The sequence below is a fragment of the Zonotrichia leucophrys genome, unplaced genomic scaffold (genome assembly GCF_028769735.1).
Source record: "Zonotrichia leucophrys gambelii isolate GWCS_2022_RI unplaced genomic scaffold, RI_Zleu_2.0 Scaffold_307_62382, whole genome shotgun sequence".
NCBI classification, from domain to species: domain Eukaryota; kingdom Metazoa; phylum Chordata; class Aves; order Passeriformes; family Passerellidae; genus Zonotrichia; species Zonotrichia leucophrys.
The window spans coordinates 31,114-56,382 of NW_026992512.1; the positions used below are offsets into that span (position 1 = coordinate 31,114).

The window sequence follows — 25,269 nt, forward strand, 5'->3', positions numbered from 1 at the left end:
GCGGAGCCTCGCCCTGACTGGCAACGGCTCCTCCAATCAGCACGGTGGGCGGACGGACCGTTGCGCGCTGCGACGAATGGTATTCTCAGGATAGCGCTGATAGGCAGCTCAGCGGACCAATAGGCGCGGGGTATTTTCTGTGACCGAGCCAATCACAAAGGCGTGCGGCCTCGCGGGTGCGGCGGGAACAGCGTCAGCCAATGGGATGGCCGGACAGCCTTGATTGACGCGTGGGCGGGCCAATGGGGGCGTGTCGTGGGCGGGACTGCGGAGCGGGGCGCCATGTCGCGGCGGCGGTGGCGCGGCCCTCAGGGTGCTGAAGGTGGCGGACGCGGAGCCGACATGGGGAAGATGGCTACGGGCGGCGGCGGCGGCGGTTCGGGCCGATATTACGGCGGCGGTGGCGGCGGCGAAGGCGGGAGAGCTCCTAAACGCCTGAAAACCGAGAGCGCGGAGGCGCCGCCTCATGGGCCCGGTGGGCCGGGGGGCGCGGGCGGCGGGGCCGGAGCAGGAGGATCGGTGAGGATGGGGGAAAGCGGGGAGGGGATTTGGTGTGGGGAGCGGGAGTAGAACAGCTCCTAGAGGGGCGGAAAACGCTGTGGGGGGATTAAATGTGGCGGCGGGAGCTGAGGGGGGTAAAGGAGCTCCTGTGAGGGGGCAAAAATGGCGGGAAGGGCTGAGGGGGTAAAAGAGCTCCCTTGAGGGGCCGAAAATGGAGGGAAGGGTTGAGGGGGTAAAGAAGCTCCTGCGAGGGGGCAGAAATGGAGGGAAGGGCTGAGGGGGTAAAAGAGCTTCTGTGAAGGGGCAAAAATGGAGGGAAGGGCTGAGGGGGTGTAGGAAACCCTCATGAAAAGTTAAAAGTGGAAAGAGGAGCTGAGGGGAGGAAAGAAATTTTAGTGAGGGGGGAAAATGTGGGGAGGAACGTTCTGAGGGGACAGACATGGCGGGAAGGGCTTAGGGGAGGAGAAGATCCCGTCTGAGGGGTAAATATCGGGGGGTAAATCTGAGGGGGGGCAAAAGATTTTCTTTAAGGGAGTAAATAGTGAGGGAGGGTAAAAGATCCCTCTTGAGGGGATAAATGTTGAGGAGGAGTAAAAAATTTGCTGTGAGGGAGTAAGTATTGGGGGTAAATATTGAAGGAGGATAAAAGGTATCTGAGGGAGCGAATATTGAGGGGGGAAATATTGGGTGGAAGTGGAAGTGAAGATCATCCATGAGAGTGTAAATTTTGGGAGACAAGTATTGGGAGATAAATATTGGGAGGTAAATACTGAGGAATGGAAAAAGATATTTTTTGCGAGGCAAATAGTGGGAGGTAAATATTGAGGAGTGCAAAAAGATATTTTCTGAGGGAATGAGGGATAAATATTGGGTGGTAAATAATGAGGGACAGCAGATACTTTGGGTGTAAGTTATTCCTATAAAGAAGTTAGCATTTGAGAGCGCTTCAATTTAAAATTTAAAAATTTAGGGGTGTGGCAGTTCTGTTTTGACTCGGCCTGGCCCCAGAGCTGCGGGGTTTAGGGCTGTCCCCAAACCCATCGGGGCTGTCCCCAAACCCATCAGGGATGTCCCCAAACCCATCGGGGATGTCCCCAAGCCCAGCAGGGGTGTCCCCAAACCCATCAGGGCTGTCCCCAAGCCCAGCAGGGATGTCCCCAAACCCATCAGGGCTGTCCCCAAACCCAGCAGGGATGTCCCCAGCCCATCAGGGATGTCCCCAAACCCATCAGGGATGTCCCCAGCCCATCAGGGATGTCCCCAAACCCATCAGGGATGTCCCCAAACCCAACAGGGCTGTCCCCAAACTCAGCAAAGGTGTCCCCAAGCCCAGCAGGGCTGTCCCCAGACCCAGCAGGGATGTCCCCAAACCCAGCAGGGATGTCCCCAAACCCATCAGGGCTGTCCCCAGCCCATCAGGGATGTCCCCAGCCCATCAGGGCTGTCCCCAAACCCATCAGGGCTGTCCCCAAACCCATCAGGGATGTCCCCAAACCCATCAGGGATGTCCCCAGCCCATCAGGGATGTCCCCAAACCCATCAGGGATGTCCCCAAACCCATCGGGGCTGTCCCCAAATCCATCAGGGCTGTCCCCAAACCCATCAGGGATGTCCCCAAACCCATTGGGGATGTCCCCAAACCCATCGGGGATGTCCCCAAACCCATCAGGGCTGTCCCCAAACCCATCGGGGATGTCCCCAAACCCATCAGGGATGTCCCCAAACCCAGCAGGGATGTCCCCAAACCCAGCAGGGCTGTCCCCAAACCCATCAGGGCTGTCCCCAGCCCCATCAGGGATGTCCCCAAACCCATCGGGGATGTCCCCAGCCCATCGGGGATGTCCCCAAACCCAGCAGGGATGTCCCCAAACCCATCAGGGATGTCCCCAAACCCATCAGGGATGTCCCCAAACCCATCAGGGATGTCCCCAGCCCATCGGGGATGTCCCCAAGCCCTCGGTGTCCCCAGGAGAACTACGAGGACCCGCACAAGACGCCGGCGTCGCCCGTGGTTCACATCCGCGGCCTCATCGACGGCATCGTGGAGGCCGACCTGGTGGAGGCGCTGCAGGAGTTCGGGCCCATCAGGTGGGACAGGGGTGGGGACACACGGGTGGGGACATGCAGGGGATTTGGGGCGGACAGTGGGGACAGTGTGCTGGGGACACTGGGGATGCTGGGGACAGTGTGCTGGGGACACCAGGGGACATGGGGGGAACAGTGGGGACAGTGTGCTGGGGACGCCAGGGGACACTGGGGACAGGGAATATTGGGGACAGTGTGCTGGGGATACCAGGGGACAGTGGGGACAGTGTGCTGGGGACACTGGGGTGGGGACAGTGGGAGGGACAGTGTGCTGGGGACACCAGGGGACACTGGGGACAGTGTGCTGGGGACATTGGGGTGGGGACACTGGAGGTACACAGGGGGGACAGGGGACACAGAGATGGGGACAGTGGGGTGGGGGGACGTGTAAGGGACTTGGGGTACATGGTGGGAACACTGGGGTGGGGACACTGGGGACAGTGTGCTAGGGACACCAGAGGACAGTGGGGACACTAAGGTGGGGACACTGGGGACAGGGGACACAGGAGTGACGACACCGGGGACACTGGGAGTACCAGGGACACTGGGGTGGTGCCACCATGGGTTGGTGCCACCATGGGCTGGTGCCACCACGCTGACCGTGTCCCCGTGTCCCAGCTACGTGGTGGTGATGGCAGGGGTTGGTGGCACCATGGGTTGATGCCACCATGGGTTGGTGCCACCACGCTGACCGTGTCCCCGTGTCCCAGCTACGTGGTGGTGATGTCAGGGGTTGGTGGCACCATGGGTTGGTGCCACCATGGGTTGGTGCCACCACGCTGACCGTGTCCCCGTGCCCCAGCTACGTGGTGGTGATGTCAGGGGTTGGTGGCACCATGGGCTGATGCCACCATGGGTTGGTGCCACCATCCTGACCGTGTCCCCGTGCCCCAGCTGCATGGTGGTGATGTCAGGGGTTGGTGGCACCATGGGCTGATGCCACCATGGGTTGGTGCCACCACGCTGACCGTGTCCCCGTGCCCCAGCTACGTGGTGGTGATGCCCAAGAAGCGCCAGGCCCTGGTGGAGTTCGAGGACATCCTGGGCGCCTGCAACGCCGTCAACTACGCGGCCGACAACCAGATCTACTTCGCGGGGCACCCGGCCTTCGTCAACTACTCCACCAGCCAGAAGATCTCGCGGCCCGGGGACAGCGACGACGCGCGCGGCGTCAACAACGTGCTGCTCTTCACCATCCTCAACCCCATCTACTCCATCACCACGGTCAGTGAGGCTGGGATTTGAGGGTTTATTGGGGTTTATAGGGATTTTATTGAGGTTTATAGGGGTTTATTGGGGTTTGGGGTCACCACCAACGTGCTGCTCTTCACCATCCTCAACCCCATCTACTCCATCACCACCGTGCGTTTTGGGGCTTTATTGGGGTTTTACTGGGATTTATGGGGGTTTTATTGGGTTTTATAGGGATTTGTTGGGGTTTAGTTGGAGTTTGTTGGGGTTTGTGGTCACCACCATCATGCTGCTCTTCACCATCCTCAACCCCATCTACTCCATCACCACGGTCAGCAGGGCTGGGATTTCGGGGCTTATTGGAGTTTTATTGGGTTTTATTGGATTTGTATTGGAGTTTATCGGACTTTTATTGGGGTTTATTGGGGTATAGGGGAGTTTGGGGTCACCACCACCATGCTGCTCTTCACCATCCTCAACCCCATCTACTCCATCACCACGGTCAGCAGGGCTGGGATTTGAGGGTTTATTGGGTTTTCTTGGGTTTTATTGGATTTTATAGGATTTTATTGGGATTTATTAGGGTTTAGGGGAGTTTGGGGTCACTACCAACATGCTGCTCTTCACCATCCTCAACCCCATCTACTCCATCACCACCGTGCGTTTTGGGGCTTTATTGGGGTTTTATTGGGATTTATGGGGGTTTTATTGGGTTTTATAGGGGTTTGTTGGGGTTTGGGGTCACCACCATCGTGCTGCTCTTCACCATCCTCAACCCCATCTACTCCATCACCACGGTCAGCAGGGCTGGGATTTCGGGGTTTATTGGAGTTTTATTGGGTTTTATTGGGTTTTATTGGATTTTATAGGATTTTATTGGGATTTATTAGGGTTTAGGGGAGTTTGGGGTCACCACTATCGTGCTGCTCTTCACCATCCTCAACCCCATCTACTCCATGGTCAGTGGGGTTTGGGGTGTCCTAGCTTGGTTTTGGGGGGTCTTTTGCTGTAGTTTTGGGGTCCCATGTCCATTTTGGGGTTCTGGGCCGTATTTTTGGGGTCCCGTGTGTGTTTTGGGGTGCCCCTGACCCCCGTGTTCCCCCAGGACGTGCTGTACACCATCTGCAACCCGTGCGGGCCGGTGCAGAGGATCGTCATCTTCCGCAAGAACGGCGTGCAGGCCATGGTGGAATATCCCAAACCTGCTCTGGGGCTTCTGGGGGCTCCCCGAAATCCCAGGAATGGGGATCAGAGGGGTCTGAGACCACCAGAACAGCTCAGGGCGAGGCTGTCCCTGTGTCCCCACCATCCTGAGGTCCCAAAATCCCCAAATCCCATCAGGAATTGCCCCAAATCCTGTCAGGAATTCCCCAAACCCCATTGGGAGTTTCCCCAGTGCCAAATCCCTTCAGGAATTGCCCCAAATCCCATCAGGAATTGCCTCAATCCCAAATCCCATCAGGAATTGCCCCAGATCCCATCAGGAATTGCCCCAAATCCCATCAGGAATTGCCCCAAATCCCATCAGGAATGCCCAAATCCCTCAGGAATTGCCCAGATCCTCAGGAATTGCCCAAATTTCCCATCAGGAATTGTCCCAATCCCTCAGGAATTGCCCAAATCCCTCAGGAATTGCCCCAAACCCTCAGGAATTGCCCCAAATTCTCAGGAATTGCCCCAAATTCTCAGGAATTGCCCCAGATCCCTCAGGAATTGCCCCAAATCCCTCAGGAATTGCCCCAAATCCCATCAGGAATTGCCCCAAATCCCTCAGGAATTGCCCCAAATCCCTCAGGAATTGCCCCAAATCCCATCAGGAATTGCCCCAAATCCCATCAGGAATTGCCCCAAACCCTCAGGAATTGCCCCAAATCCCTCAGGAATTGCCCCAAATCCCTCAGGAATTGCCCCAAACCCTCAGGAATTGCCCCAAATCCCTCAGGAATTGCCCCAAACCCTCAGGAATTGCCCCAAATCCCTCAGGAATTGCCCCAGATCCCTCAGGAATTGCCCCAAACCCCAATCTTTGAGGTTTCCTTGACCCGCCCACGTTTGACTCGGTGCAGAGCGCCCAGCGCGCCAAGGCCTCGCTCAACGGCGCCGACATCTACTCGGGGTGCTGCACCCTCAAGATCGAGTACGCCAAGGTGGGCACACCTGGGGGCACCTGGGACATGTGGGCACACCTGGGGGCACCTGGGCACACACCTGGGACATGGGGACACCTGGGACATGTGGGCACACCTGGGACACACCTGGGACATGGGGACACCTGGGACACGTGGGCACACACCTGGGACACGTGGGCACACCTGGGGGCACCTGGGCACACACCTGGGCCATGGGGACACATGGCACACACCTGAACACCTGGGCGTACCTGAGGGTATTTGAGGACACACCTGGGCACACCTGGGCGCACACCTGGGAGCATCTGGGCATGCCTGGGGGTACCTGGGCACACCTGGACACACCTGGAAGCATCTGGGCACACACCTGGGGTAGCTGGGCACACCTGGAGGTACCTGGGCACACACCTGGGGGTACCTGGGCACACCGGGGGTACCTGGGCACACCTGAGGGTGGCTGGGCACACCTGGGGGTACCTGGGCACACACCTGGGGGTACCTGGGCACACACCTGGGGGTACCTGGGCACACCTGGGGGTACCTGGGCACACCTGCGCACACACCTGGGGTACCTGGGCACACACCTGGGGGTACCTGGGCACACCTGGGGTACCTGGGCACACCTGGGGACACCTGGGCACACACCTGGGGGTACCTGGGCACACACCTGCGGGTACCTGGGCACACCTGGGCACACAGCTGGCACACCTGGGCACACACCTGGGGTACCTGGGCACACCTGGGGGTACCTGGGCACACACCTGGGGGTACCTGGGCACACACCTGGGGGTAGCTGGGCACACACCTGGGGGTACCTGGGCACACCTGGGCAGGTGCCAACCCCCCGTGCCCCCCCAGCCCAGCCGCCTGAACGTGTTCAAGAACGACCAGGACACCTGGGACTACACCAACCCCAACCTGAGCGGGACAGGTACGGCTGGGCAGCCCCACCTGGGCTGGGAATTGGGGACAATTCCTGGAATTTGGGGGCTCAGGAAGGGGGGATGAGCCGGGGGGTCCTTCCCAACACTGGGAGGGTCTCACTCAAAAATTCCTGGGGTTTTTCCTAAAATTGGGGGGTTCCAGGGGTCCTTCTCAAAATTGGGGGGTCCCAGGGATCCTTCCCGAATTTGGGGGGATCTTTCCCAAAATTAGGGGGTCCCAAGGATCCTTCCTAGAATTGGGAGTTCCTTCCCAAAATTGGGAGATCCCACACAAATAAAGGAGGGTCCCAGGGGTGCTTCCCAAAATTAGGGAATCTTTCCCAAAATTAGGGAATCTTTCCCAAAATTTGGGGCTGGGGGGGTTTGTCGTGCGTCAGCCCCGCGCCCATCCCGGGCACATTCAGCCTCTCCTCCTCCTCTTCCTCCTCCTCCTCCTCCTCACACCACACTGGGGGGGCTCAAGCAACCCCTCAAAAACAAAAATCCAGGAGAAAAAAAACCCCAAAAAACCCCAAAAAACCCCAAAATCACCAACACCAGAGGCTGCAGGAGCCCCCGGCGAGGGACGCGGCACCACGGACACAGAGCGAGGACATTTGTAGGAATTGTCCCATTCCCAAGGCACAAATTGGGGCAATTTTAGGAATTTCAGCAACATCAACACAAGCCAGGAGCATTTCACGGGAATTTTGGCATTTCCAAGGCACAATTTGGGTGGAATTTTAGGAATTGCTACATCAGCACATTCCAAGAACATTTTTTTTTTAGGAATTTTGGCGCCTCCAAGGTACAATTTGGGTGAATTTTAGGAATTCTCTCAACATCAACACAACCCAGCAGCGTTTCATGGGAATTCTCTCATTTCCAAGGCACAATTTGGGTGAATTTTAGGAATTCTTTCAACATCAACACAACCCAGCAGCGTTTCATGGGAATTCTCTCATTTCCAAGGCACAATTTGGGTGAATTTTAGGAATTCTCTCAACATCAACACAACCCAGCAGCGTTTCATGGGAATTCTCTCATTTCCAAGGCACAATTTGGGTGAATTTTAGGAATTCCAGCAACATACCAAGACACAGCCCAAGAACATTCTGATCCTTTTAGGAATTCTCTCACTCCCAAGGCACAATTTGGGGGAATTTTTAGGATTTCAGCAACATCAATACAAACCAAGAGCATTTCATGGGAATTCTTTCACTTCCAAGGCACAAACTCAGAGGTTTTTGGGAATTCTTTCAACATCAACACAACCCAGGAGCATTTCATGGGAATTCTCTCATTTCCAAGGCACAAATGTTGATGGATTTTAGCATTTCAGCAACATGGACACATCTCGAGAATATTTTTGTTTTAGGAATTCTTTCACTTCCAAGACACAAACTCAGTGGTTTTTTGGGATTTCAGCAACATCAACACAACCCAGGAGCATCTCATGGGAATTCTGGCACTTGCAAGGCACAATTTGGGCAAATTTAGGAATTGAGCAACATCAGCACAACCCAAGAGCATTTCATGGGAATTCTCTCATTTTCAGAGCAAAATTTTGGGTAGAATTTGGGATTTCAGCAACACGGACACAACCCAAGAAGGTTTTTTTTTAGGAATTCTTTCATTTCCAAGGCACAAAACCCAGCGGGTTTTAGGATTTCAGCACCATCAGCACAACCCAAGAACATTTTTTAGGAATTCTTTCACTTCCAAGGCACAAATCTCGATGGTTTTTAGGAATTGCAGCAACATGGACACAACCCAGGAGCATTTAATGGGAATTCTCTCATTTCCAAGGCACAAAACTCGGTGATTTTTAGGAATTCTTTCAGCATCAACACAAACCAAGAGCATTTCATGGGATTTCTCTCATTTCCAAGGCACAATTTGGGTAAATTTTAGGATTTCAGCAACACGGACACATCCCAAGAACATTTTTAGGAATTCTCTCATTTCCAAGACCTCATTTCCGGGATTTTCAGGAAATCTCTTTTCCAGCACCTCATTTCCAGGATTTTTAGGAATTCTTTCCTTTCAGAGACCCAATTTTGGTGGGTTTTAGGAATTTTCTCATTACCAAGACCATTTTTGGTCACTTTTAGGAATTCTCTCCCTTCCCAGGCCGTTTCCTTGGGTCTTTTTAGGAATTTCCTTACCACACTTCCAAGGGATCTTCCAAGACCATTTTTGATGGTTTTTGGAATTCTCTCCAACCCAAGACCAATTTTTTGACCTCCAGGACCATTTATTGATGGTTTTAGGAATTCTGTCATTGGGGACACAAAACCCCAGGGTTTTTAGGAACTCTTTTCTCTTCCGTGACTCAATTTCGGGGATTTTAGGAGCTTTTATCTCTTCCATGACTCAATTCAATGATTTTAGGAATTCTTTCTCATTCCATGCCACAATTCAGTGGTTTTATGAATTTTTCTCATTCCACGCCACAATTCAGTGGTTTTATGAATTTTTCCCATTCCATGCCACAATTCAGTGGTTTTATGAATTTTTCCCATTCCATGCCACAATTCAGTGGTTTTATGAATTTTTCCCATTCCACGCCATAGTTCAGTGGGTTTATGAATTTTTCTCATTCCACACCACAATTCAGTGGGTTTATGAATTTTTCCCATTCCATGCCACAATTCAGTGGTTTTATGAATTTTTCCCATTCCATGCCACAATTCAGTGGTTTTATGAATTTTTCCCATTCCATGCCACAATTCAGTGGGTTTATGAATTTTTCCCATTCCATGCCACAATTCAGTGGTTTTATGAATTTTTCCCATTCCACGCCACAATCTCAGTGGTTTAATGAATTTTTCCCATTCCATGCCACAATTCAGTGGGTTTATGAATTTTTCCCATTCCACGCCACAATTCAGTGGTTTCGGGACCACCCAAGGCCCTTTTTGGTGCTTTCAGGAGCTCCTGAGCATCCCTGAGGTGCCGACGCCTCCCAAAAACCCCAAACCCACCAAACCCGGGCTGGAGGGGGCCCAAACTCCCCAAGGAACATTCCAGAAACACCCCAGGAACATTCCAAGGAACATTGTGGGAATATTCCAGCAACACCCCCAAGGAACATTCCAAGGACACCCCCAGGAACATTCCAGAAACACCCCAGGAACATTCCAAGGAACATTCTGGAAACATTCCAGGAACATTCCAAGGAACATTCTGGGAATATTCCAGCAACACCCCAAGGAACATTCCAGAAACATTCCAGGAACATTCCAAGGAACATTCTGGAAACATTCCAGGAACATTCCAAGGAACATTCCAGAAACATTCCAGGAACATTCCAAGGAACATTGTGGGAATATTCCGGCAACACCCCCAAGGAACATTCCAAGGACACCCCCAGGAACATTCCAGAAACATTCCAGGGACACCCAAGGAACATTCTGGGAACATTCCAGAAACACTTCAGGAATATCCAAAGAACATTCCAGGAACATTCCAAGGTACATTGTGGGAATATTCCAGCAACACCCCAAGGAACATTCCAGGAACATTCCAGGAACATTCCAAGGAACATTGTGGGAATATTCCAGCAACACCCCAAGGAACATTCTAAGGACACCCCCAGGAACATTCCAGCAACACCCCAAGTAACACCCAAGGAACATTCCAGGAACACCCAAGGAACATTCTGGGAACATTCCAGAAACACTTCAGGAATATCCAAAGAACATTCCAAGGAACATTGTGGGAATATTCCTGCAACACCCCCAAGGAACATTCCAGAGACATTCCAGGAACACCCCAGGAACATTCCAGGAACATTCAAGGAACATTCTGAGAATATTCCAGCAACACCCCAAGGAACATTCCAAGGACACCCCAGAAACATTCTAGAAACACTCCAAGTGACACCCAAGGAACATTCTGGGAACATTCCAGAAACACTTCAGGAATATCCAAAGAACATTCCAGAAACACCCCAGGAACATTCCAAGGAACATTCTGGGAACATTCCAGCAACACCCCAAGGAACATTCCAGAAACACCCCAAGTAACACCCAAGGAACATTCCAGGAACATTCCAGGAACACCCAAGGAACATTCCAGAAACACTCCAGGAACATCCAAGGAACGTTCCAGGAATACCCAAGGAATGTTCCAGCAACATTCCAAGGAACATTTCAGGAACACCCCCAGGAACATCCAAAGAACATTTCAGCAACATCCCAAAGAACATTCCAGAAACACCCCAAGGAACATTCCAGGGACACCCCCAGGAATGTTGCAGGGACACCCCAAAGAACATTCCTGGAACGTTCTGGCAATATCCCAAAGAGTATTCCAGGAACATTCCAGGGACACCCCCAGGAATGTTCCAGGAACATTTCAGGAACATTCCAGGAACATTCCAGCAACACCCCGGGAACACCCAGAGAACATTCCAGCAACACCCAGAGAACATTCCAGCAACACCCAAAGAACATTCCAGCAACACCCAGAGAACATTCCAGCAACACCCAGAGAACATTCCAGCAACACCCAGAGAACATTCCAGCAACACCCAGAGAACATTCCAGCAACACCCAAAGAACATTCCAGCAACACCCAGAGAACATTCCAGCAACACCCAGAGAACATTCCAGCAACACTCCAAAGAACATTCCAGCAACACCCCAAAGCGCATCCCAGGAACATTCCATCAAGACTTCCAGGAACACCCCTGGAACATTCCAGCAACACCCCAAAAACACCCCCGGGGACATTCCAGAAACACCTTGAGCAGCACCTCAGGAACGTTCCAGAAACATCTCCAGTAACATCCCACAGAACATGTTAGCAGTGTTCCAAGCGCACACCAAGGAACGTTCCAGAAACGTTCCAGAAACACCTTCAGCACCCCAAGGGACACTCCAGGAGCACCCCAGGAACAACACCAGAAGAACACTGCCAGGAATGTTCCAGAAACATTCCAGGAACAGGCCAGGAGCGCCCCTGGAACGTTCCAGAAACACCTTCAGCATTCCAGGAACATTCTGGCAACACCCCAAGGACATTCCAAGGGACATTTCAGGAATGTTCCAGGAGTGCACCAAGGAACCTTCCAGAAACACCCCAAGGACATTGCAAGGAACATTCCAAGGAACATTCCAGAACACTCCAAGGAACATTCCAGAACACCCCCAAGAAACATTTCAGGAACATTCCAAGAACACCCAAGGAACCTTCCAGAAACACCCCAGGAACATTCCAAGGAACATTCCAGGAACATTCCAAGGAACATTCCAGAACATTCCAATGAACATTGCAAGGAACATTCTAGAAACACCCCAAGGACATTCCAGGAACATTCCAGAACACCCCAAGAAACATTTCAGGAACATTCCAAGGAACATTCCAGAAACACCTCCAGCAACATTCCAAGAGCACCCCAGGACCACCCCAAGGAACATTCCAGAACATTCCAAGAACATTCCAAGGAACATTCCAGAACATTCCAAAGAACATTCCAAGGAACATTCCAGAACATTCCAAAGAACATTCCAGGAACATTCCAAGGAACATTCCAGAACATTCCAAAGAACACCGCAAGGAACATTGTAGAAACACCCCGAGAACATTCCAGGAGAACCTCCAGGAACATCCCAAGGAACATTCCAGGAACATTCCAAGGAACATTCCAGAACATTCCAAAGAACACCCCAAGGAACATTCCAGAACATTCCAAGGAACATTCCAAGGAACATTCCAGAACATTCCAAAGAACACCGCAAGGAACATTCCAGAACATTCCAAAGAACATTCCAGGAACATTCCAGAACATTCCAAAGAACACCGCAAGGAACATTCTAGAAACACCCCGAGAACATTCCAGGAGAACTCCCAGGAACACTCCAGCACCACCTCCAGGAACACCCCAAGGAACATCCCAAGGAACATCCCAAGGAACATTCCAGAACACTCCAAACAACACCGCAAGGAACATTCCAGAACACTCCAAAGAACACCCCAAGGAACATCCCAAGGAACATTCCAGAACACCCCAAGGAACATCCCAAGGAACATTCCAGGAACATTCCAAGGAACATTCCAGAACATTCCAAAGAACACCCCAAGGAACATCCCAAGGAACATCCCAAGGAACATTCCAGAACGTTCCGGGGTCTCCGGGGGTGCCCGTTTTGGGCCGTTTTGGGCGCTTTTGGTGACTCTCGCCCTGTGCCGCAGGGCCCGGGCCGCCGGCAGAGCCGAGGGTAAGAGGAGCCCCCAGGAGGGGCCCCAAGGACTTTATTGCCCCCCCAGGAGCTGTAAGTACCCCCCGGGCTCTCTTTCTGCCCCCCGTGCTCTCTTTCTGCCCCCCGTGCTCTCTTTTTGCCCCCCGTGCTCTCTTTCTGCCCCCCGTGCTCTCTTTTTGCCCCTTTTCTCTCTTTTTTTACACCTTTTCTGCCTTTTTTTACCCTTTTTCTCTCTTTTTTCCCTTTTTCTCTCTTTGCCCTTTTTCTCTCTCTTTCCCCTTTCTCTCCTCTTTTTTCCCTTTTTCTCTCTCTTTGCCCTTTTTCTCTTTTTCCCATTTTTCTCTCTCTTTCCCCATTTTCTCTTCTCTTTTTTCCCTTTTTCTCTCTCTCTTTGTCCTTTTTCTCTCTCTTTTCACCCCCAAACCAAATCATGGCAATTCTCCAGGAGGGGGAGGATTTGACCAAAACTTTGAGTTCTGACCCCAACCCTGCCTTCAATCCTGACCCCCCCCATGCCCTGGTGCCATGGGGGCATTCATTACCACCCCTAATTAATAATTGATGATTAATGATTAATAATTAATGATTAATTACCACCGTTGTGCTGATGGGTGGGCGGGGGGTTCCCGGGTTCTGGGGGGGGGTTTTGGGGGGTTGTGACCCCTCCCCACGTGTGTGCCCCCCCCCCCAGGAGAGCCCGGCGGGACCCCCAACAAACGGCAGCGACAGCCGCCCCTGCTGGGCGACCACCCGGCCGAGTACGGTACGGAGCGGAACAAAATGGGGGGCTTGGGGGGGATTGGGGCAGGTTTGGGGGGCTTAGGGCAGAGTTTGGGGCAGGTTCTGGGGGGCTTAGGGCAGAGTTTGGGGCAGGTTTGGGGGCTTAGGGCAGAGTTTGGGGCAGGTTTCGGGGGGTTTAGGGCAGGTTTGAAGGGGCTGGGATAAAGTTTGGGGGGTTTAGGGCAGATTTGGGGGGTTTAGGGCAGATTTGGGGGGTTTAGGGCAGGTTTGGGGGGGTTTAGGGCAGATTTGGAGTGGTTTAGGGCAGGTTTGGGGGGCTTAGGGCAGGTTTGGGGGGGTTTGGGGCAGGTTTGGGGAGGTTTGGGGCAGGTTCGGGGGGTTTAGGGCAGGTTTGGGGGGTTTAGGGCAGGTTCGGGGGGTTTAGGGCAGGTTTGGGGGGGTTTGGGGCAGGTTTGGGGGGCTTTAGGGCAGGTTTGGGGGGCTTAGGGCAGGTTTGGGGGGCTTGGGGCAGGTTTGGGGGGGCTTTGGGCAGAGTTTGGGGCAGGTTTCGGGGGGTTTGGGGCAGGTTTGGGGGGCTTAGGGCAGGTTTGGGGGGGTTTAGGGCAGATTTGGAGTGGTTTAGGGCAGATTTGGGGGGGTTTGGGGCAGGTTTGGGGGGGTTTGGGGCAGGTTTTGGGGGGTTTTGGGCAGGTTTGGGGGGGTTTGGGGCAGGTTTGGGGGGCTTAGGGCAGATTTGGGGGCTTAGGGCAGATTTGGGGCAGGTTTGGGGGAACTAGGGAGGGATTGGAGGGGCTGGGGGTAGCTTTGGGGGGCACTGGGGGTAGTTCTGCGGGGCTTGGGGGCAGATTTGGGGGTCTTGGGGGTGGTTTGGATGGGCTGAGGGGCATCTTTGGGGCAGGTTTGGGGGGCTTGGGGATGGTTTGGGGATGGTTTGGGGTAGATTTGAGGGGGCTGGGAAAAGGTTTGGGGCAGACTGGGGGTACCTTTGGGGCAGTTTTGGGGGGCTGGGGGCTCGTTTGGGGGGGCTTGGGGCACCTTTGGGGGCTGGGGGCTCGTTTGGGGCAGGTTTGGGGGGCTTGGGGCACTTTGGGGGGGCGGGCTGGGGGCTCGTTTGGGGGGGGGTCTCCTCTCCCTGGGGTCTGTGCCCCATTGCTGTGACCCCTGCCAGGCTCTGGGGGGACACCTCTGCCCCCCGGGTCTCTCCCCCAATTTGGGGGTCTCTCTCACCCCATTTTGGGTCTGTTTCCCCCATTTCAGGGGGTCCCCACGGCGGGTACCCCCATGGCAAGGGTTACAAGCCCCCTCCCCATATTTGATGTCTCCCTTATCTCTCTTTTCTCCATAGTTTGAGGTCTCCCATCACCATGGGGGTCTCTCCCCCAATTCGGGGGTCTCTCCCCTATTTCAGGGGTCTCACCCCTGGTTTTTTGCCCCATTTCAGGGGGTCCCCACGGCGGGTACCATCACAACGAGGGCTACGGGCCCCCTCCCCACATTTGGGGTCTCTCTCTATTATGGGGTCTCCTGTCACCATGGGGGTCTCTCCCCATTTCAGGGGTCTCTCCCCCAATTCAGGGGTCTCTCCCCCAATTCGGGGGTCCCACCTGACCCTATTTTCCCCATTTCAGGGGGTCCCCACGGCGGGTACCACCACGGGCACTACCATGCCAAGGGTTACGGGGTCTGCCATCACCATGGGGGTCTCTCCCCCAATTCGGGGGTCTCACCCGTGTTTCTGCCCCATTTCAGGGGGTCCCCACGGCGGGTACCACCACGGGCACTACCATGCCAAGGGTTACAGGGTCTGCCATTACTGTGGGGGTCTCTCCCCCAATTCGGGGGTCCCACCTGACCCTGTTTTCCCCATTTCAGGGGGTCCCCACGGCGGGTACCACCACAGCCACTACCATGCCAAGGGTTACAGGGTCTCCTATCGCCGTGGGGGTCTCTCCCCCATTTCAGGGGTCTCTCCCCCAATTCGGGGGTCCCACCTGACCCTGTTTCCCCCATTTCAGGGGGTCCCCACGGCGGGTACCACCACGGGCACTACCATGCCAAGGGGTATGGGGGCTGCCATCACCATGGGGGTCTCTCCCCCAATTCGGGGGTCTCTCTCACCCCATTTGGGGTCTGTTCTCTCCCCATTTCAGGGGTCTCTCCCCCAATTCGGGGGTCTCACCCTTGTTGTTTCTGCCCCATTTCAGGGGGTCCCCACAGCGGGTACCACCACGGGCACTACCATGCCAAGGGTTACAGGGTCTGCCATCACCATGGGGGTCTCTCCCCCATTTCGGGGTCTCTCCCCCATTCCGGGGGTCTCTCCCCCATTTCGGGGGTCTCACCTGACCCTGTTTTCCCCATTTCAGGGGGTCCCCACGGCGGGTACCACCACGGGCACTACCACCACGACGAGGGCTACGGGCCCCCTCCCCCCCATTACGAGGGGCGCCGCATGGGGCCGCCCCCGGTGGGCGGGGGGCACCGCCGGGGTCCCGGGCGCTACGGACCCCAGTACGGGCACCCCCCCCCGCCGCCGCCGCCGCCCCCCGACTACGGCCCCCACGCTGACTCGCCCGTGCTGATGGTGTACGGGCTGGACCAGGCCAAGATGAACTGCGACAGGGTGTTCAACGTGTTCTGCCTCTACGGGAACGTGGAGAAGGTGGGCAGGGGTCTCCAGAGGGGTCTGGGGGGTCTCAAAGGGGATTTGGGGGGTGTCTGGGGGGGATTTGGGGAGGCTGGACCAGGCCAAGATGAACTGTGACCGCGTGTTCAACGTGTTCTGCCTCTACGGGAACGTGGAGAAGGTGGGCAGGGGTCTCCAGAGGGGTCTGGGGGGGATTTGGGGGGTGTTTGAGGGGTCTGCAGTGGGGTTTGGGGGGTCCTCAGTGGGGCTGGACCAGGCCAAGATGAACTGCGACAGGGTGTTCAACGTGTTCTGCCTGTACGGGAACGTGGAGAAGGTGGGCAGGGGTCTCCTGAGGGGTCTGGGGGGTCCTAAAGGGGATTTGGGGGGAGTCTGGGGGGGATTTGGGGAGGCTGGACCAGGCCAAGATGAACTGTGACAGGGTGTTCAACGTGTTCTGCCTGTATGGGAATGTGGAGAAGGTGGGCAGGGGTCTCCTGAGGGGTCTGGGGGGGATTTGGGGGTCTGCAGTGGGGTTTGGGGGGGATTAGAGTGGGTTTGGGGGGGATTTGGGGAGGCTGGACCAGGCCAAGATGAACTGCGACCGCGTGTTCAACGTGTTCTGCCTCTATGGGAACGTGGAGAAGGTGGGCAGGGGTCTCCTGAGGGGTCTGGGGGGTCCCAAAGGGGAATTGAGGGGTCCTACAGGAGGTCTGTCCCCTGTCCCAGTGTCCCTCACCTGTCCCAGGTGTCACCTGTCCCTCACCTGTCCATGTCTCACCTGTCCTGTCCCACCTGCGCAGGTGAAGTTCATGAAGAGCGAGCCGGGTGTGGTCACTGCCCCTCACCTGTCCCACCTGTCCCTGTGTCCCTCACCTGTCCCTGTCCCCTCGCCTGTCCCAGTGTCCCTCACCTGTCCTGTCCCACTGTCCCTGTGTCCCTCACCTGTCCCTGTGTCCTCACCCTGTCCCCTCACCTGTCCCAGGTCTCACCTGTCCCCTCACCTGTCCCCTCTCACCTGTGCAGGTGAAGTTCATGAAGAGCAAGCCGGGTGTGGTCACTGCCCCTCACCTGTCCCAGGTGTCCCAGTGTCCCTCACCTGTCCCTGTGTCCCTCTCCTGTCCCAGGTGTCCCAGTGTCCCTCACCTGTCCCCGTGTCCCTCACCTGTCCCAGGTGTCCCCGTGTCCCTCACCTGTCCCCGTGTCCCTCACCTGTCCCTGTGTCCCCCCTCACCTGTCCCAGGTGTGTCCCTCACCTGTCCCAGGTGTCCCTGTGTCCCTCACCTGTCCCAGCCCCCCTCACCTGTCCCAGGTGTCCCTGTCCCCTCACCTGTCCCATCTCACCTGTCTCACCTGTGCAGGTGAAGTTCATGAACAGCAAGCCGGGTGTGGTCACTGCCCCTCACCTGTCCCAGGTGTCACCTGTCCCCTCTCACCTGTCCCTGTGTCCCTTTACCTGTCCTGTCCCACCTGTCCCACCTGTCCCAGGTGTCCCTGTCCCTCACCTGTCCTGTCCCACCTGCACAGGTGAAGTTCATGAAGAGCAAGCTGGGTGTGGTCACTGTCCCTCACCTGTCCATGTCCCAGTGTCCCTCACCTGTCCCACCTGTCCCTCACCTGTCCCCCTCTCACCTGTCCTGTCCCACCTGTCCCAGGTGTCCCTCACCTGTCCCAGGTGTCCCTCACCTGTCCCAGTGTCCCTCACCTGTCCCTGTCCCCTCACCTGTCCCAGTGTCCCTCACCTGTCCCAGGTGTCCCTCACCTGTCCCAGTGTCCCTGTCCCCTCACCTGTCCATGTCTCACCTGCACAGGTGAAGTTCATGAAGAGCAAGCCGGGTGTGGTCACTGCCCCTCACCTGTCCCAGTGTCCCTCACCTGTCCCTGTCCCCATCTCACCTGTCCTGTCCCCATCTCACCTGTCCCAGGTGAAGTTCATGAAGAGCAAGCCGGGCGCGGCCATGGTGGAGATGGCCGATGGCTACGCCGTGGACAGAGCCATCACCCACCTCAACAACAACTTCATGTTCGGCCAGAAGCTCAACGTCTGGTGCGCGTTTGGGGCTTTTTGGGGCAATTTTGGGAAATTTTGGAGAATTTGGGGTCATTTTGGGGGGTCCCTGAGGGATTTTAAGGGTTTATAGTGATTTTTGGGGTGGATTTTCAGGGGTTTTTGCGGTGCATTTTTGGGGTTTTCTGACACGCTGTTTCCCACAGAGATTTTTAGGGTGGTTTTGGGGTGGATTTTGGCGGTTTTGGGGTGGATTTTTGGGGTTTTTCCCCATTTTCCCTCCCCAGTGTCTCCAAGCAGCACGCCATCATGCCGGGCCAGTCCTACGGGGTTTATGGGGATTTTGGGGCGGATTTTGGGGTTTTTAAGCCATTTTTTCCCCGTTTTTTCACCGTTTTTCCCCGTTTTTTCACCGTTTTTTCCCGTTTTTTCACCGTTTTTCCCCATTTTCCCTCCCCAGCGTGTCCAAGCAGCACGCCATCATGCCGGGCCAGTCGTACGGGCTGGAGGACGGCTCCTGTGGGGTCTGTGGGGGATTTTGGGGTGGATTTTTGAGGATTTTGGTGTTTTTAAGCCATTTTTTCACCGTTTTTTCACCGTTTTTTCACCGTTTTTCCCCGTTTTTTCCCCGTTTTTTCACCGTTTTTTCCCGTTTTTTCACCATTTTCCCCCATTTTTCCCTCCCCAGTGTCTCCAAGCAGCACGCCATCATGCCGGGCCAGTCGTATGGGGATTATAGGGATTTTTGGGGTGGATTTTGGGGTTTTTTTCCCCGTTTTTTCCCGTTTTTTCACCGTTTTTCCCCGTTTTTTCCCCATTTTCCCCCATTTTCCCTCCCCAGCGTCTCCAAGCAGCACGCCATCATGCCGGGCCAGTTGTACGGGGTCTACGGGGGTTTTTGGGGTTTTTTAAGCCATTTTTTCACCGTTTTTCCCCGTTTTTTCACCGTTTTTTCCCATTTTTTCACCGTTTTCCCCAATTTTCCCTCCCCAGTGTCTCCAAGCGGCACGCCATCATGCCGGGCCAGTCCTATGGGGATTATAGTGATTTTTGGGGTGGATTTTGGTGTTTTTAAGCCATTTTTTCACCGTTTTTTCCCCGTTTTTTCCCGTTTTTTCACCGTTTTTTCACCGTTTTTTCCCGTTTTTTCCCCTTTTTCCCCATTTTTCCCCCCGCAGTGTCTCCAAGCAGCACGCCATCATGCCGGGCCAGTCCTACGGGGTTTATAGGGATTTTGGGGTGGATTTTGGTGTTTTTAAGCCGTTTTTCCCCGTTTTTTTCGCCATTTTTCACCATTTTTTCCCATTTTTTCACCATTTTCCCCCATTTTCCCCCCGCAGTGTCTCCAAGCAGCACGCCATCATGCCGGGCCAGTCGTACGGGGATTATAGAGGTGTTTGGGGTGGATTTTTGAGGATTTTGGGGTTTTTTAAGCCGTTTTTCCCCGTTTTTTTCACCATTTTTCACCATTTTTTCCCATTTTTTCCCCATTTTCCCCCATTTTCCCTCCCCAGCGTCTCCAAGCAGCACGCCATCATGCCGGGCCAGTCCTATGGGGATTATAGGGATTTTTGGGGTGGATTTTGGGGTTTTTTAAGCCGTTTTTCCCTGTTTTTTCACCGTTTTTCCCCGTTTTTTCACCGTTTTTTCCCGTTTTTCCCCGTTTTCCCCCATTTTTCCCTCCCCAGTGTCTCCAAGCAGCACGCCATCATGCCGGGCCAGTCCTATGGGGATTATAGGGATTTTTGGGGTGGATTTTGGGTTTTTTTTAAGCCGTTTTTTCCCCGTTTTTTCACCGTTTTTCCCCGTTTTTTCCCCGTTTTTTCCCGTTTTTCCCCCGTTTTCCCCGTTTTTCCCTCCCCAGCGTCTCCAAGCAGCACGCCATCATGCCGGGCCAGTTCTACGGGGATTTTTGGGGATTTTTGGGGTGGATTTTGGGGTTTTCTGACCCATTTTTTCACCGTTTTTCCCTGTTTTTTTCCCGTTTTTTCCCGTTTTTTCACCGTTTCTCCCCGTTTCTCCCCATTTTCCCTCCCCAGCGTCTCCAAGCAGCACGCCATCATGCCGGGCCAGTCCTACGGGGTTTATAGGGATTTTGGGGTGGATTTTGGGGTTTTTAAGCCATTTTTTCACCGTTTTTCCCCGTTTTTTCACCGTTTTTTCCCGTTTTTTCACCGTTTCTCACCGTTTTTCCCCATTTTCCCTCCCCAGCGTCTCCAAGCAGCACGCCATCATGCCGGGCCAGTCGTACGGGCTGGAGGACGGCTCGTGCAGCTACAAGGATTTCAGCGGCTCGCGCAACAACCGCTTCTCCACGCCCGAGCAGGCGGCCAAGAACCGCATCCAGCACCCCAGCAACGTGCTGCACTTCTTCAACGCGCCCCTCGACGTCACCGAGGACAACTTCTACGAGGTTTGGGTGGCCTTCGGCCTCGTCTTCATCCTCATCCTCACCTTCATCCTCTTCATCCTCACGTGCCCTTCATCCTCCTCAGCATCATCCTGCCCTTCATTATCCCTGTCCCTGCCCCTCGACGTCACCGAGGACAACTTCTACGAGGTTTGGGTGGCCTTCGGCCTCGTCTTCATCCTCATCCTCACCTTCATCCTCATCCTCACCTTCATCCTCATCCTCACCTTCATCCTCATCCTCCTCAGTATCATCCTGCCCTTCATTAGCGTTACCCCTGTCCTTGTTCCTGTCCCTGTCCCTGCCCCTCGACGTCACCGAGGACAACTTCTACGAGGTACCTTCGGCCTCGGAGTCATCCTCACCTTCATCCTCATCCTCACCTTCATCCTCATCCTCACCTTCATCCTCATCCTCCTCAGTATCATCCTTCCCTTCACTATCCCTGTCCCTGTCCCTGTCCCTGTCCCTGTTCCTGTCCCTGTCCCTGCCGCTCGACGTCACCGAGGACAACTTCTATGAGGTACGGGGTGGCCTTCGGCCTCAGAGTCATCCTCATCCTGCCCTTCATCCTCATCCTCCTCAGCATCACCCTTCCCTTCATTATCCCTGTCCCTGTTCCTGTCCCTGCCCCTCGACGTCACCGAGGACAACTTCTATGAGGTACCTTCGGCCTCAGCTTCATCCTCATCCTCACCTTCATCCTCATCCTCACCTTCATCCTCATCCTCACCTTCATCCTCTTCATCCTCATCCTGCCCTTCATTATCCCTGTCCCTGTCCCTGCCCCTCGACGTCACCGAGGACAACTTCTACGAGGTACCTTCGGCCTCATCTTCATCCTCATCCTCACCTTCATCCTCTTCATCCTCACCTGCCCTTCATCCTCCTCAGCATCACCCTTCCCTTCACTATCCCTGTCCCTGTCCTTGTCCCTGTCCCTCTCCCTGTCCCTGCCCCTCGACGTCACCGAGGACAACTTCTACGAGGTTTGGGTGGCCTTCGGCCTCGGGGTCATCCTCAGTGTCACCCTCTTCATCCTCATCCTCCTCAGGATCACCCTTCCCTTCATCCTCCTCTTTAATCCTCATCCTGCCCTTCATTATCCCTACCCTGTCCCTGTCCCTGTCCCTGCCCCTCGACGTCACCGAGGACAACTTCTATGAGGTACGGGATGGCCTTCGGCCTCGGAGTCATCCTCACCTTCATCCTCATCCTCCTCAGCATCACCCTGCCCTTCATTATCCCTACCCTGTCCCTGTCCCTGCCCCTCGACGTCACCGAGGACAACTTCTACGAGGTACCTTCGGCCTCGGAGTCATCCTCACCTTCATCCTCATCCTCCTCCTCAGCTCTCTCTTCATTTTCTCTGTCTCATTCCTGATGTCTGCCCTTCATCCTCTTCGTCCTCATCATCCTCATCCTCCCCTTCGTTCTTATCCTCCTCATCCTCCTCTTCATCCTCATCCTCCTCCTCATCCTCCTCTTCATCCTCCCAACTGCAAACCCCCATCCTGAGCCCCCAAACCCCTCGTGACCCCCCTAAATGCCCCCAAAAACCTCCCCAAATCCCCCCCAAGCCCCCCCCAGCCCCCCCAAAATCCCCAAATCCCCCCCAAGCCCCCCCAAAATCCCCAAAGCCCCTCCCCAGCCCCCCAAAATCCCCAAATCCCCCCCAAACTCCCCAAACCCCCCAAAGCCCCTCCCCAGCCCCCCCAAACCCCCCCTGAGCCCCCCAGATCCCCCCTGACCCCGTTTGTCCCCCCAGATCTGTGACGAGCTCGGGGTCAAGCGCCCGTCCTCGGTCAAGGTGTTCTCTGGCAAGAGTGAGTGGGGGTCTGGGGAGATTTGGGGGGGTCTGGGGGGGATTTGGGGGTTCAGGGTGGGGTTTGGGGGTTCAAGGTGGGATTTGGGGGTCAGGGTGGGATTTGGGGGGGATTTGGGGGGTTCAGGGTGGGATTTGGGGGGTCAGGGTGGGGATTTGGGGGTCCAGGGGGGATTTGGGGGGATTTGGGTGGGATTTGGGGGGATTTGGGGAGTCAGGTGGAATTTGGGGGTCAGGGGTGGGGATTTGGGGGTCTGGGGGGATTGGGGGGTCAGGGTGGGATTTGGGGGTCAGGGTGGGATTTGGGGGGGTCAGGGTGGGGATTTGGGGGGCATTTGGGTGGGATTTGGGGTACAGGTGTGGGATTTGGGGGTCCAGGGGGGATTTGGGGGTCAGGGTGGTGTTTGGGGTGTTGTGGGAATTTGGGGGTGTCGGGGACCCCCGTGTGACCCCCGTGTGACCCCATGACCCCGTGTGACCCCCGTGTGACCCCTGTGTGACCCCTGTGTGCCCCCAGGCGAGCGCAGCTCCTCGGGGCTGCTCGAGTGGGACTCCAAGAGCGACGCCCTGGAGACGCTCGGGTTCCTGAACCACTTCCAGATGAAGAACCCCAGTGAGTGCTTCGGCCTCATCTTCATCCTCATCCTCATAGCCTCATCTTCACCTCACCTCCTCATCCTCAGCCTCTCTCCCCCACCCCCCCCACCCCCCTTCATCTTCTCCTTCCTCCTCATCTTCCTCAACCACTTCCAGATGAAGAACCCCAGTGAGTGCTTCGGCCTCATCCTCATCCTCAGCCTCAGCCTCATCTTCATCCTCAGCCTCAGCCTCATCCTCCCAGCCCCCTCCCCACCCTGCCCTTCCTCCTCCTCCTCTTCCTCAACCACTTCCAGATGAAGAACCCCAGTGAGTGCTTCGGCCTCATCCTCATCCTCATCCTCATCCTCAGCCTCAGCCTCCCAGCCCCCTCCCCACCCTGCCCTTCCTCCTCCTCCTCCTCCTCTTCCTCAACCACTTCCAGATGAAGAACCCCAGTGAGTGCTTCGGCCTCAGCATCATCTTCATCCTCATCCTCATCCTCATCCTCATCCTCAGCCTCATCCTCCCAGCCCCCTCCCCACCCTGCCCTTCATCCTCCTCTTCCTCCTCCTCATCTTCCTCAACCACTTCCAGATGAAGAACCCCAGTGAGTGCTTCGGCCTCAGCATCCTCATCCTCCTCTTCATCCTCAGCCTTCTCTTCCTCCTCCTCCTCGTCCTGCCCTTCCTTCTCCTCAATCTTCTCCTCATCCTCGTCTTCCTCTTCATCCCTCTCCGCTTCCTCCTCCTCCTCTTCCTCCTCCTCGACCTCTTCATCTTCCTCCTCCCAGCCCCCTCCTCATCCTCCTCATTCTGCTCTTCCTCCTCCTCTTCCTCTCATCCTCCTCATCCTCCCAGCCCCCTCCCCACCCTGCCCTTCATCATCATCATCCTCCTCATCCTCCCCCTCCTCATTCTCCTCAACCTCTTCATGTTTGGGGGGCTGAGGAAGGGGCTGGGGGGGATTTGGGGAGGGGTCCTGGGGGGGGTTTGGGGGGGTCAGGGGGGATTTGGGGAGGGGTCCTGAGGGGGGGTTGGGGTTGTTTGGGGGTCAGGGGAGGGTTTGGGGGGTCCTGGGGGGTTTTGGGGAGGATTGGGGGGTCCTGGCGGGTTTTGGGGGGTCCTGGTGGGTTTTGGGGGGTCCTGGGTGATTTGGGGGGGGGTCCTGGGGGGTCCCAGCCCCCCCCTGACCCCCCTTTCTGCCCCCCCCCAGACGGACCCTACCCCTACACGCTCAAGCTCTGCTTCTCCACGGCCCAGCACGCCTCATAGGGGACCCCCAAAATGGGCCCTGGGGACCCCCAAAATGGGCCCTGGGACCCCCAAAATCACCCGGGGACCCCCAAAATCACCCTGGGGACCCCAAAATCGGCCCTGGGACCCCCAAAATCGGCCCTGGGACCCCCAGAATCACCCCGGGGACCCCAAAATCAGCCCTGGGACCCCCAAAATCGGCCCTGGGACCCCCAAAATCGGCCCTGGGACCCCCAGAGACCCCCAGGATGAGCCAGGATCCTTTGGAGACCCCAAAGATCCCCCTGGGGATCCCTTGGAGACCCCCAAGGATCCCCCCGGGACCCCCAAAGATCCCCCTGGAGACCCCCAGGACCCCCAAAACCCCCCTGGGGTCCCCCCAAGACCTTCTGGGATCCCTTGAGACCCCCAAGGACCCCAAAACCCCCCCTGGGATTCCTTTGGGGACCCCCAAAAATCCCCTCGGGACCCCTCTGAGACCCCCCCAGGGCCCCCCAGGATCAGCCCAGGGACCCCAAACCCCCCCCACCCCCCCGGGGACCCCCCCATTTTTTTTCAGTCCGAGGGCCCCTCCCCCCCCCTTCTGTTCCCCCCCCCCCATTTTTAAGGAGAAGGGGTCGAAACCCCCCGAAATCCCCCCCAATAAAGTTCTTGTTTGGGAAACAAAACTCGGAGAATTTGGGGGAAGTTTGGGGGGAATTTGGAATTTTTGGGACAATTTTTTGAGGGTCATTTGGGAGGTTTTGGGGAATTTTGAATTTTTGGGGTGGGTTTGGGAAGAATTGGGGA

At 55.6% G+C, this 25,269-nt stretch overlaps 1 protein-coding gene across 2 annotated transcripts; it reads left to right on the forward strand.

Moving 5' to 3' along the window:
* Nucleotides 1-261: 261 nt before the first annotated feature.
* HNRNPL (heterogeneous nuclear ribonucleoprotein L) lies at nt 262-24,964 on the forward strand. 2 transcript variants are annotated; one of them, XR_010438496.1, is made up of 15 exons: nt 262-519; nt 2,471-2,589; nt 3,573-3,810; nt 4,883-4,968; nt 5,828-5,924; nt 6,765-6,837; nt 13,730-13,801; nt 16,146-16,441; nt 18,331-18,452; nt 20,625-20,826; nt 22,592-22,649; nt 23,166-23,287; nt 23,429-23,452; nt 23,599-23,834; nt 24,440-24,964. XR_010438496.1 is itself a non-coding variant. In XM_064701021.1 (13 exons), exons 1-13 carry the CDS (start codon nt 283-285, stop codon nt 24,496-24,498), a joined length of 1,755 nt encoding a protein of 584 aa, XP_064557091.1. In that variant the 5' UTR covers nt 262-282; the 3' UTR covers nt 24,499-24,960. The 2 variants fall into 2 exon arrangements, 1 of the variants encoding a protein (XP_064557091.1); XM_064701021.1 differs by lacking the exons at nt 23,429-23,452; nt 23,599-23,834 and having other exon boundaries at nt 23,166-23,261; nt 24,440-24,960.
* The last annotated feature ends 305 nt before the right edge of the window (nt 24,965-25,269 follow it).

Bases quoted from the DNA above. Each gene is read 5' to 3' on its own strand.
- HNRNPL (XM_064701021.1), top strand. From the start codon at position 283: ATGTCGCGGCGGCGGTGGCGCGGCCCTCAGGGTGCTGAAGGTGGCGGA. The intron at 5,925-6,764 runs GTGGGCACACCT...GTGCCCCCCCAG, and splicing joins TCAAGATCGAGTACGCCAAG to CCCAGCCGCCTGAACGTGTT. The intron at 18,453-20,624 runs GTGCGCGTTTGG...TTCCCTCCCCAG, and splicing joins GGCCAGAAGCTCAACGTCTG to CGTCTCCAAGCAGCACGCCA.